This window comes from Cyprinus carpio, chromosome B14, assembly GCF_018340385.1.
Source record: "Cyprinus carpio isolate SPL01 chromosome B14, ASM1834038v1, whole genome shotgun sequence".
Taxonomy (NCBI): Eukaryota; Metazoa; Chordata; class Actinopteri; order Cypriniformes; family Cyprinidae; genus Cyprinus; species Cyprinus carpio.
The window spans coordinates 19,712,980-19,726,410 of record NC_056610.1 but is presented as its reverse complement, the minus strand read 5'-3'; the positions used below and the strand labels follow the sequence as shown (position 1 = coordinate 19,726,410).

The 13,431-nt window shown below is 38.1% G+C and overlaps 1 protein-coding gene across 5 annotated transcripts in view; it reads right to left on the bottom strand.

Moving 5' to 3' along the window:
• Positions 1 to 567: 567 nt before the first annotated feature.
• LOC109079117 (phospholipid-transporting ATPase IG-like) overlaps positions 568 to 13,431 on the bottom strand; it is a 68,388-nt gene continuing 55,524 nt past the window's right edge. The window contains exons 19-31 of one of the 5 annotated variants that reach the window (XM_042738451.1): positions 13,143 to 13,409; positions 12,405 to 12,582; positions 11,553 to 11,655; positions 11,265 to 11,410; positions 11,111 to 11,170; positions 10,433 to 10,560; positions 10,222 to 10,357; positions 10,076 to 10,141; positions 9,890 to 9,993; positions 9,582 to 9,738; positions 5,487 to 5,595; positions 4,372 to 4,403; positions 2,853 to 2,963 (exon numbers count right to left, since the gene is read on the bottom strand). In XM_042738451.1, coding sequence (XP_042594385.1) covers positions 5,491 to 5,595; positions 9,582 to 9,738; positions 9,890 to 9,993; positions 10,076 to 10,141; positions 10,222 to 10,357; positions 10,433 to 10,560; positions 11,111 to 11,170; positions 11,265 to 11,410; positions 11,553 to 11,655; positions 12,405 to 12,582; positions 13,143 to 13,409 — 1,450 coding nt within the window. In that variant the 3' untranslated portion in view covers positions 2,853 to 2,963; positions 4,372 to 4,403; positions 5,487 to 5,490. Of the gene's footprint in view, positions 2,964 to 4,371; positions 4,404 to 5,188; positions 5,596 to 7,214; positions 7,306 to 9,581; positions 9,739 to 9,889; positions 9,994 to 10,075; positions 10,142 to 10,221; positions 10,358 to 10,432; positions 10,561 to 11,110; positions 11,171 to 11,264; positions 11,411 to 11,552; positions 11,656 to 12,404; positions 12,583 to 13,142; positions 13,410 to 13,431 lie in introns of those variants that run through there. The other 4 variants (XM_042738453.1, XM_042738454.1, XM_042738450.1 and 1 more) reach the window with 4 other exon arrangements.

The following is a 13,431-nucleotide window of genomic DNA, read 5'->3' as shown; positions in this document are numbered from 1 at the left end:
TCAACATGAAAATCAGCATATTAGAATGATTTCAGAAGAATCATGTGACACTGAAGACTGGAGTAATGGCTGCTGAAAACCTAGCTTTACCATCACATCAAAATATTACACTTTTTACTGTACTTTTCATCAAATAAATACAGCCATGGTGAGCAGTTGGCTGCTAGTATTGTTTTTGTTATTATTATTATTATTATTATGAACTTCAACGTTTACTCATGAACATTAAGATTTTAGACATGTATGAACATATCTTTACTATTATTTTATTAAGAAAAGTATACATAGATGAACATTTAATGCACAAAAAAATAAATAAACCATCAAACAAACAAAGAATAAAAACAAATATTACATGTCACTTTAGGTCCTGTAACTGGTTACATTTTTTTTTTAATTAGTAACTTTTTTAAAGCTTTTGTCTATTAAGTCCTATAGTGTGACAAATTCATTTTTAAACATACAAATAGTATGATGCTGTTTTAGTTGTTCTGAAGCCCTATAAAGTGCATATATATAATTTCTACATGGTTTAGAAAAAAACATAGAAAACATCAGACACAAATGTCTTCTTTCAAAACAACTTTTATTAAAGAAAAAAGTTTGAAACAGACTGGTCTTGAGAGGTACATTCAGATCAGCTGGAGCCTGAGGGACAGGATGGAGGAAGCAGGGCTGACCGTGCTTGTGCCTGATTCATTTCACAGCAATGCACCTGAGCCCTGCCTCATGCTCCACAATCAGGCCGCCTTTCTCAACTTTTTTTTTTTTTTTTTTTTTTGGACGTTTTGTTTTTCTTACAAAAAGTGGCTCAAAAAGTTTAATTAAAAATACAATCAAATACATACATACATATATATTTCTCAAGCAACATGAGAATCCAAGAATTATTATAAGCTTTGAAAATAGCATCTTTGAAGTAATTTAAAGGTCTGTTTGGAAATTTCAAACATTGCAGGCAAGTTCTGTTTTCCCCTCCCAAACTGAGCTGAACAAACACATGGGTGTGTCTTCATCTTGGTGTGAGTGTGTATGTGCTCACCAGGGTTCAGTCCAGTGGTGGCATTAGTAGTCACACATGCACTGGGAAAAACAAAAATGGGCTCACGTTGGACTAATGTTCACAATGAAACATCACAGCTGGATTAAGCCCGGCCCAAGATTGGGAGCTGAGCTTAAGATGCTTAGCATCATGACACAGTCAGAGGTCTAACACACACCACTTTCCCTTGGATAATCCACATACTCGCTTGAAGATAGCTGAAGCAGGAATGGGGCATCTTTCATATGGCATTGTTTTAGGAGAAACAATATAAAAATGTGCCCAATTACAGAACATGCCAGGCAGTGGCTCTTTTAACACCCATTTTGGGCTACAAGCGTAAAGAAGAATGGAATAGATCATTCATTTTAAAGGGACACAGAGATTTCAGCTGCATTCACACCATATATTAAGAGGTGGTCTATAGGACTGATCTCTGATCAGAGAAAGAGCCCAGAGCTGCTGGTCTACAGGGTCTGGATATAGAAACCCAATCTGTTCAACAGCGGATTGCACAGGCTAAAAAAAAATAATAAAATAAAAAATCAGTTGGAACAAGCTGATAATGATTAATTTAAGAAGAGAAAGAAATATCTCTGACAAAAATACAACATTTGTGAGAATAATTACAATGTACAATAAATATGTCTGATAGATTCACAAATAATTCAATTATAATCTAAAAAGTGTTTGAAATTATGGCACATAGAAATGGAATGTATTCAGAAGCGAAGAAAGTAGAATGAAGATTACAAGCCCTCCAAACCACTAGAGGGCAGACATGACTTTCAATATGCATCCGATCCAAAGCTCCTATTTCATCAATCTAAGTTCCACCGCTCATAAACAATTTATTCAGTTTCCCCAAAAGTGAAATGTGTGCACGTGAAAGCGTGTTTTGGAGTACTGGCCTGGTATATAAAGCTGACACATTCAATATATATGTCATTAATGGCTCAACAGTGAATGGATGCTTAACTCGGACTCACTCTCAAAAATGCTACTAACTTTGCATCGAGAACCAATCCTAGCATATGCTGTAACAATGGATAATTCAACCTCAAGGAAAAACTGAAGAGAGCCGGTCGCCCGTTTGAATGGATTCTCTTTTTTTTTTGGCATCAAGTAACATTTTCCACACTTTTTTCCACTAGTACAATTTGTAACCCAACTGTAAACTGATCCCCATTTCAACAAAAGGTAACATCGAAAGACTGTGACAATACATTACAAGAAGAAAATCTGAAACTGATTTTCGATTTCTCTCTCACACACAAACACGTACGTACAGAGTTGTTGGGCTCCGTGGGATATCCCAGAACTCCATGTGGTTGAACAAACAGCAAGTTGTTGAAAGGCAGCTTTTATACCCATAGGGTCAGGGCCCACAGTGCAGCATCTTAGAGAGAGCTCACATTTAGGGATCTCGAACAGCTACATATCACAAAACTCTAAACTAAGATTTGGGATGAGATCACACCTGCTAACCGATCACAAAAGGGGCCGACTTTCTGCCTACAAAGTATGGAAAGTGGCATTTATGGGACTTTTTTGGGGCGATCATGCAAGAGAGCCAATAAGGATGCTGGTACATTCTGTAGCAGTCGAGCGCTACTGACCACCTAGCCAGCGACACATTCATCCCAGTAGGGTTGAATATGAGAGTGTGGCAGTAGAGCAGGGCTGAAAACGGTGTGAAAACAAAGTTCTTGAGGAATCGTGCTGGAATGGAAGGCTTTAGGATAAGATGTAACAGAAAAGCAGTTTAAATTGGTTCCATTGTCATGTTTCATTTAAACAGGCAGGAAGAAGGGCAGCGACCCCGGCAGATGTGAGGGTCCGGTCAGTAGTCTTAACCCAAGGCTGTCCATCAGTAGCGCTCCTTCAGATGCTTGTAGGAGATAGGTGTGACAGCAGCCATCTGCGGTGTACAAAAACATCACCACACAAAACTCTTTAGCACACATGTAGAAATGTATTTAACAGTTGAATATGAAAGATATGATTAGCAAAAGTGTTTTAAGTGCACCTCTTATTTGATTGATTCATCAAAAATAACCACATAAACCCAGATAATTCTGTACACAACACCAACCCTAAACCATATCAAACTCATATGCACCAAAGAACCATCCTAATCAGAGGAGGATCTGGTGGCCAGGAATGATTCACTCCTGGTTTAAGAAATGTTCTGGAATTCAAACAAGTACTCAACGTTAGATATGCTGTCAATCACTACAATTGACAGCTGCCGATTTGGGCTTCTAATAAAACTGGGCTGTCATGAAGTAGAAAGGAGAAACATTTTCTGAAATCTGTGCTACATAGCAAGAGAAAAAGGGCTGTGGCATTCCCTTTTGACAAAAACATTATCACCCGTAATTTCACGTTTGATTTGGCCAACACCTCTCTGGTGGAAATCATAGACTGAAAAAAACATGGACGTAGTGTCCGTGCCGTCACCCATAGGTTTCCAAAGAGCGTTTTTGAAGCCTAAAGAAGACAGAGACGACTGTCCCCATCTTGGCAGCGTGTCACCGCGTGTCACTCCCGGATAATCGAAAATGGGCAAAAAGGCAGGAGCTGGTTGCTGAAACCACACCCACCTATCTCGACAGTGGTGACAGCAGCAGCAATCCACCTGTCACTCAAAGTGGCCACGCCCTTAATTATGCAGAACTTTAAGGCTAAATATAATTTAAACGGATGTGTTATTTATAAATTAAATCACCTCAGTGTTGTTTTTAATGGAGGGCATTTGTTGTTTTGTAGAAAAATTTTATTTTTTGAACCAGGCTGTAAACATGTTTTTTTTCTGTTGGCCATTTTAACATGTGGAGTCTATGGGATTGACTCCCTTTTGCAGCCAGCCTGTAGCGGCCAGTTGACGAATTACAGTTTAAGTCACTTCCGTGTTGGCATCACGAGAGAGCGCGGGAGGTTGCCGCTTGGTGGAAATACAAGACTGCAGATGTTTAATGTGTAGTTTTACAATACAAAGCCTGTTGAAAATCGGTAAACTTATCCTTTAATTTGGACTGTTCTCTGTTTAAGAGTAAAAGAGAAATAATCATAAATAATTGTAACAAACATTGATTTCATGTAAACAATGTTTATAAATGCATTAGGTACCATGAATGGATTTATATTTTCCATTCAAAATGTGTTATCTCTGCTATTAGAAAGCTAAAACTGTCCAATGATTTGTAATGATTTTTACACATTACCAATGTAATTCATTTGGGTGAATTTGTCAGTAAACGCAGATGTTCAAGAATTAACTTGTGTTGAACCCAGAACATTCCTTTTGATCGTACTGAGCACTTTACCTGTATGTGTCAGTCGAGGAATCCTCTGACAGCTGAGAAGAACAGAAAGCAAGTTTAATGCTGGTGAGTACCTCCTATCTACAGTCTAACCAAAAACTTATTACAACAGTCACAAATTGACCCCAGAAGCTTTTGGCACAGATAAACATGCAAAACTAGCATAGCAGCATGCAGAATGCAAAGCATTAATGCAGGGAAACAACCACTGAAACCAAAATAATGTCGTACAAAGGTTAGACAGCTATTAGGCAGGTTAAACGACTTCCATTGTCTCAAAAGAAAATAAAAAGATTCCAAATTACAAACACAACAACTACCACACCACACAAAATACCCAGTACAGCAAAAGATACGATAAGACCAACATGACGCTGTTTCACGTATTACACAAAACAACCACACACTCATGCTGTCATTCACACACAAATAAACCCGGATGAGATTAACCAGAACAAGATGACAGAGGACTGGTTTAGTCAGTTAATAAGGACCCAATCACAGGTTACTTGAGAAGCAATTGCATGACATAATGAGGGGCGGAGCTTCCCCCGGCAGGCTGAAAGGATCATTTAATATTCACCAATTCATTATTTTTGATTCCTTATTGTCAACAGTACAGCATTTTGGGCTATTATTTTAGTACTTAAATAAATACTTTGTGTAAAGGTGTAACAGCAGGATTATAGAAGAAAAATCCCTTTAAAACTGTCCATAGAGAAAACAATGTTAACAAACTTCCAGATAGATTTTTTTTTTAACTGCAAAATTCCTGGTAACATATGACATTACATAATCACGAAGACTATGTAGAGTCAGAGAATTTTAACTCTTTATGGATAAAATATTTCTGCAACACCAAGCACTGAAAAAGTGTGAGGGTGTTGAGCTGCAGTGTGTCTTTTTTGAAAAATGTCTTTTCAGCCAACCGATGTGAGTTCATCCTGAGGTAGGGAGAATTTCCACAGCAGAATTCAGAGGAAATTAAAATCATCCCACAGAGGGGGGCGACTGAACACAAGGGGAGGAACTGCACCGACTAGGAGGCAAATCCCTTGTGGATGACTAGGGTAAGGCACTCAATTGGGGCTCTGATTGGAAAGTCTGGGGTCTTGTACCTGTTCACATGACAGAATTGGACTCGTCTGAAAAGGTTCTCATGAGCAGGGGTCTGGCTGAAGACTGAGAGGACTGGTTGCCCCCCACATTCGACTGACGTGGCTTTTTCTGAAAGGGTGGGAGGGGGGTGAAAGACACTTAGGACAGGATGGATCAGATACACACACACACACACACACATCCACCCAAACACAAAACTGCTATACAGTACATCCTTCTTCAAAAAGAAGACAAAACACCATGAAGGACGTTTACAATTATGAGATTTCATATTTGAGGCCACGTTTATACATGTTTTTAATTTCCATATAGATCATCCTTCATGGTAGAAATGATAATGGCCATTTTTTCAAACATAATCCTACTCAGTTGTACTAGATTATGAATATGACCACACAAAAAAGTCAGCCAACACTCAAACAATATTAACCCATGAAGACCACCGATTACACATAATGATTCCAGTTTCTTAATGATTTCATTAACACTTCTTTCAGTACTTTTGGAAAAAGTGCCAAATAATTGATTCTAACTGCACTACCGTTCCAAAGTCTGGGCTCAGTAAAAAAAAAAAAATTAAATACTTTTATCAAAAAGTGACAGTAAATGCAATCATAATGTCACAAAATATTTCTATTTCAAATAAATGCTGCTTTTGAATTTCCTATTCATTGATGATAATAACAATGGCTTCTTGCGCATCAAATGAGAATATTTGAATGATCATCTACTATCATCAAAGGAATAAAAATTTTTAAAATGTTACAATAGAAAAAAGTTATTTTAAATTGTAATAATATTTTAAAATATTCCTGTTTTTTTTATCAAATAAATCCAGTCTTGGTGACCATTAGATACTTCTTACAAAAACACTGAAAAATCTTACCAGTCTGAAACTTTTGAACGATACTGTATATCACATATTATATTTAATACAATATTTGGGTAAAATTGTAATTCTAACCCAGAGAGACAAGTGTAGACTAATGAGTTTGACCCTCGAAGCCATTCTGTAAGTAACCTATTTGGGGCCTTATTTAAAATGATAAAGAAATAATAATAATAATAATGATTAATCACATTATGACATTTTTGTTTAATCATGAAAATATGCTAATTAAGGTATTGTCTTTAAAATTACATATCAAATTATTTAAATTGACCAAACTAAAAATGTCCCTTTCTTTGTTTTGTGCAATCCCCAATTCTAACATGACAAACACTCTGTCACACACACACAAAATCACATTCTGAATCAAGCAGCACTTATGCATCCAGAAAGTCAGTGGTTTGGGTGAGGAGCGGTGCAGGCTGTGCCGAGCACGCATGCAGAAAACCCTGTATGTTTGTGTGCCGCATTCTCCTGGCTGGGCATGCAGAGACAGCAGGCACCGGGAACAGGCAGCTGAAGGATTCCCCATCATACCCTGCAGCCCTTACATACACACAGAGGACCACCCACCACGGCTCACAATTCTTGCAAAACGCCTCAAGACTAAAAAAAAGCCACTGTGGTACATATTTTGACTGACAGTCCAAACCCAGCACCCATGACAAACACGTCTGTACCAGAGTAGAACAACCTAGGTAGCGAACACCCCCTCACAAAGAAGGAGCAGAGACAAACGGGTGGAGAGACAGCAGGCAGGACACTGAAGATACAGACAGGCAACCCAAAGGAAGAAGGACAGTGAGACAAAAAGCAGAAAAGGAGCAGGCAGAGAGACCTCAGTCACTCCAGGAAAAGCTGTGAGTGCTGGCAGTCTGCGACAGCATGAAGATAGTGGATGTTCCAGAGGAAGGAAGCCGTCGTTTCATCTACGGCACAGCACACAGGTGAGCAAGAGACCAAAGAGGACAGGAAAATTAAAGGAAGGTCAAGGGTAAGAAAAAGTGGGAATAAAGTTAAGGGAGAAGAGACAGAGATACTAGTAAATATTATAAAGCTCCAGTAACTAGAACCTTCAGTATGTGCTGTTTGATTCAGCAGAATGTTGATAAGCTGAGCATAAATGAGTGATTGGGCTTTCTCTGAGTAATAAACAAACAACATTTTCTATTGGAAATTACTTGGCACACAAATCAAGATATTTATGGTCTGCAGAATAAATCTTAAACTATCAGGAATTTAAAACAATAACAAAAAAGAATCTACAATACACTAATGTTCAAAAGTTTGGGGCTGGTAAGATTTATGTTTTTGAAAAAATATATATTATGCTTACCAAGGCTGCATTTACTTGCTCAAAAATACATTAAAAACAGCAATACTGTGAAACATTCCTTTTTGTTTTTACATTAATATATTTTAAAATGTAATTTATTCCTGTGATGCAAAGCTGGATTTTCAGCATCATTATTGCAGTCTTCAGTGTCAAATGATCCTTCAGAAATCATTCTATGCTGATTTGCTGCTCTATAAAAATCTATTCTGAATATAATTAATAAAACAAAGTTGAGCTGCTTAATATTTATAAAGAAACCTTTTTTTAATTCTTGGATGAAGATAAAGTCCTAAATAACTGCAGTTATTTAAAATATAAATTTTGTAAATTTTAAATATTTTATATATGTTTAAAAAATATAATAATAATAATTTAAATAAATGTATTACTTTAGGGGAAAAAAATTATGTATTGACCCCAAACTCTGAACAGTAGTGTAGGACTGAATGTAAATTCTGAATTAATCAGATGCACTTGTATCTATAGTAAAATCAAAATTAACACACCTATGACCACGTTCTAAATGAAAGTGTACAGTTTTTTAATTTTCATTGATTTCAACGACAGCTAAAAACAGGACTAAATTCAGCAGAGCCTGACTTTGTACAAATAAGGAGTGACAGAGTTACACTCAATTTCTGCTATTTTTCAAGTTTGTTGTTAAGTCATTACTTAAAAAAAAATTGATGTGTAGTAATTGTGTAGTTTTCTATATTTTTTCCTCATTTCTTTCTAGGTACCTATAACACAAACTGTGACATAACCTCTACACACAAGTTATCATTTTACATATTACAAGTTACATTGGTCAATAAAGGCCATATTTCCAATGGAGTTCATTAGACTATAAATTCTACATTTATTATTAAGGTTTACAACTGAACAAATGACATAACTACTAGATCAAGTAATTAAAACATTACCATAAATTTTATTTTCTCTCCACTGGTGGTTTTAATTGACATGCGGCATACTTGGAAAGGTCGCAGCACCTACCTGTGAGGAGTCAGGGGGCAGATTGGCACCGTCTCTGGCCTGAAAGGCTGCTTAACTAGTGTCACTAACAACAGAGACTGCCTACAGTGTGTGCTTACTTCCTGTGAATAATTCAAATGATTGGAGGGCTCTAATTATTGTTTATTGATTCTAACTGTGTTACATGTTACCTGGTTGGGTAGCCACTCACAGCAGCACAGGGTGATTGAAGTATTTGTGCTTGACTAATGGAATAAAGAGCGATACACGGGACAAAAAGCTACAGGAGTCAAGGAGAGGACATCGAAGAAGAGTGATAGCAACAATTAGACTGATTGACTTCCTGTCTGTTTGACCAATCACAACAATCCAAAGCATTCAGAGCCTTAAAACAAGGCAGGATTTCTGTTAGGAAAACAGTCAATGATGTAATTCATGAGAGTGAGGGGGAAGTAAAGAAAACAGATGCTGGAGAAGTGACCGAGAGTATAAGGGGGAAAAAAATGTCTTAAAAGGTAAAAGAAGGTTACATTTTGCTGGTATGGATAAACCAAAGGTAGGGAGGAAATGCTGGGTTCAAAGAAAATGTAACACTGTGTCCCAAACAGGTGTGACGTGATAAAGCAACAAGTAATAAAAGCTATCGCTCTTTCATGTAAATCAGTTTTTGTGCAAACCTGTCACTCAGACTGGTCCCAAAATCCTGCTTCACATAAACATACAACATCAAATATCTTCTTATTGGCTGTGACAGTGTCACATCACGCCTGGTTAGGACACAGTGTAAGATGAAAGAAGAACAGAAGAGTAAGTAAATCAGGGGGAATAACAGAGAATCGGATGGATATGGTAGAAAGGAAGAATCCAAAAAGGAAAAGGGAGAGAGAGGTATACCTGTCGTGAATGGGGGCCTCTGGGCTTGCGAAGGACCACCAAAAGGATCTCTGGCAGCAAACTGAGGATGATGAGGATGATGATAACCAGCCAGGCAGACACTGAACTCAGCATGTTGGCAAACACAAAGTACAAACGCTGCTGCTTCAAAAACGGCCTAGGAAATAAGAAAGGGAAGGAAAGATATAGACTATACAACTTCATTCTACAATAAAATCTGACTGGAAATGATAAACAGTGGAGCTGCAGCACAAAAAAAATCCCTAGTGGACGATTTCTGTTTCATGCCAACTTTAACATTTGCTCACCATATGATGCCTCCCCAGAAGAAACTGAAGAAAACATAGAAAGCCAAAGAGCCCCATATCACAAAATGGTTGATCCACGTCCAGTGCCGTGTGTCTAGCGCCAGCTGAGAGAGGGAAAACGGTCAGTCTCTGACAAATGAAGATCTGAGTTACTTTTTATAGTTATAGACCAACCAAGCCACCAACCTTCAATGTAACAGTAAAAACAAGGACGGTAAAGACAATTGTTCCATAAGACCAGTTTCCAAAGACCTGAAAAAGGAAGGAGTAAATCAAATGCAATTCACAGTTTTTTATTCACAGTCATATTAAAAAGCACAACTATCTCTAACCTGCCCATTATCCTGTAAGGCTGGATTGCTGAACAAGAAACGGACACCAAAGAAGAACAGAAGACCCTGAAAAATTCCTAATAATGTCCAGTAGAGGAAGGGGCGCCAGCGTAACATGGCATTATTGGCTATTTCTCTGTAAGAACACAGTGTATCAGCAACAGCACGGTACAAATGAAATAAGCAGAAGAGCTGCAGTGCAGAGTGTTACCTGTAGAGGGTGGCATTGTCCAGCAGAATTTCGATGGATATGTGCTGTTCCAGCAGGCTGTAGGCCAGAATGGGCATGGAGGTGAAGCAGATGTTGTACATCGTCAGATAGGCTGCGTCGTACAAGGGCTGGGAAGGGGAACGAGGGAAAGGACGGGGCACCGGGGAGGTTAATACCACGTTAAGGAGATCACACATATGCACACAACAAAGAGAGGGAAACTCTGACTGTGTGGCCGCGCATGCAATGGTCACTTGATATATATATACAAAAAACACATGCTGGAAAATGTGAGGTCGAGACCCAATTATATGGAATCACAGAGACTTCTGAGCCGCTAAGAGGTGATTTCTTTTTTTTTTTTTTATAGATGGCAATACCAGAAGTGAAAGGGCTCTACTGGAGGAGAAAGAAAGAAAGAGACAGATCGGACACAACGCAGGCCAGATTTAAACACCTATCTGAGTTTGTTGAGCGCCAAGCCAAAATCTGCACAAGCACTAACCACTACACCAAAGCTAACTGAATTTTTGTATTAGTTTGTGCTTGTTATATATATCAGAAGAAGGAAGGGCAGAGAGAGAGAAATTCAGAGGAAAGTTGCATAGGAAAGAGCAGAGGAGAGGGACCTGCTGGGACGTAGTCTTCTAAAAAGCCCTTTATTTGTACATACTGTACCTGCTGAGAGTATCCACAGAAAAACTGGTACAGGAACTGAGGTAAAATGAAGCAAAGATTCTGCAGGAGAGAAGAAGAAAATGTTTCAGACTTTAAAAGGATTCACTAAAACATCTGACAGACAGAAAAACGGTCCACTGGATGCCAGACATACCTTATAAAAGAAGTACTGGACAAGATGAGCAATGCGCACATAGTAGAGATGTCCATGAGCCAGCAAAAGCTTCTTTAAGTGCTTGAGTTTAGGAATGGCATAGTCACTGTTCCTCACAGCTTGACGGCCCTCCTTACCTTTAATACCTGAACATACAATAGCAACATTACACTCAATCTTCAAAAAAATACTAATTAAGACAAAACAATGTTTTTTTTTTGTTTTTTTTTTGTATTTTAAAATGTATTCTTTTTATGGCAAAGCTGAATTTTTAGCATCATAACTCACCAATGCCCACATGTGCCTCAAGGATCATGCTAACATCATTGGCCCCATCGCCAATGGAGAGAGTGATTGGGGAACCTTTGGAGGTCTTCACCATCTTCACTATCTAAATTGGATAAAAGAGAATTTAAGCCAACTAATTCATAAAGTATAAGTGCATGTTATTATAAGTAGAGCCCGACCGATATGGGTTTTTTGGGGGCCGACGCCGATACCGATATTAGGGAGTAAAAAAGACTGATACCGATATATCGGCTGATATTCTTTATGTGTAGGCTATAATATATAGTACAGTACAGTCAAAAGTTTAAACACTTCCCATTCGTGTGTCCAAACTTTTGACTGGTACTGTATATAGAATACAGTATATAGCCTACATAAACAGAATATATATATACACATTAACACATTTTTTGCAATGATAACTCAAATGTGGTGATCAAACACTTATAATGTGACAAAAATAGGCCTATGTAGTGGAGGCAGGGTATTTAACAATTTAACAATAAACTTTATTATTCAAAATAAGTCTGATATTAGTGCACTTAGCAGTAAAAAAATTCCTGTGTCCTATCCTGTGGCTCAGTGGTAGAGCATTGCATTTGCAGAGCAAAAGGTTGTGGGTTTGATTCCCAGGGAACACACATACTGGTAAAAAATGTATAGCCGTAATTACTAAGTAAGCATTTAATCTGCATTATACTTCTGTAAAAAAAAATCAGATCAGCGGCATATTCGCCGATACATCGGCGACAGGTTCAAATCGGCCGATAATATCGGCTAAGCGAGATATCGGTCGGGCTTTCATTATAAGCACCACAAAGAGCCGCCAAAATGCCGGTATGCAGGTGTGACCTGAGCTTTCTGCAGGGGGGCCATGCGGCAGCAGAGCACAGCAGTGCAGTTCTGGCAGATCTGCAGGAAGAGGCTCTTGTACTGACTGGCATCCACCTCATGCTGTGGGTTCATCACTATCGACAACGTCGCCCCATCTATGATGAAGCCGTAATCCTGATTTGCAGTAGACCAGCTCCTGCAAGACAAAAATGACACTAAATTAGAGTTAATTAAATATACTACCCAATTGTACTAGAGATGTACCAATATTAAAATTCTGGCTAATATGATAAACTGACAATTATTTTCATGTTATGACCGATAACTGATAAATGGTTGATATTGAAATTACACAATTCTGTCTAAATAAATATAAAATAAAACACCAAAAATTTAAATAGTTTCAAATGCTAAAAGTAAATTAGGACATGACTTTTATATAGAGTGTAAAAATAATTAAAAAACAACATTTAAAGTATAAAAATTGATATTCATTTTGAGATTCGCTTAAGATGACATTAAATATCATGAAGCAAAATCTAAGCAATTTCCTTTTATTTAAAAAAGAGAAATAAGCACAAACAATGAAAAATTCTACAGAGTGAAGTACATAATTTTTTTCTTCTTTATTTATCAGCATCAGTTGAAATTAGATAAATATGTCCATATTTAATTTTTAACCCGTCTATGTAGTCTTATTACATTTCTAAACTGTATCAAACATTTACGACGAAGCCAGTAGGTCAAGGGTCTGACCTGGTGACCCCAGCTTTGACAGGCGGGGCATCCTGCACTGCTTTTCTATGGTACTCCTGTAGCAACTCACGAAGTTTCTCCTCACGCTTTAACCTCTCATCCTCCAGTGTCCGCAGAGTCAGTTCCAATAGCTCTGTACCCCGCTGGAACAGACGACAGGCATAGCAGGTAGACTTTGCAGTCTCCATTTTGTCCCCCGTCAGCACCCAAACCTTCATCCCAGCACCCTGCAAGGCCTCCATGGTCTCTGCTGCCTCCTCCTGAAGTCTGGAACACAAGATATTAAGAC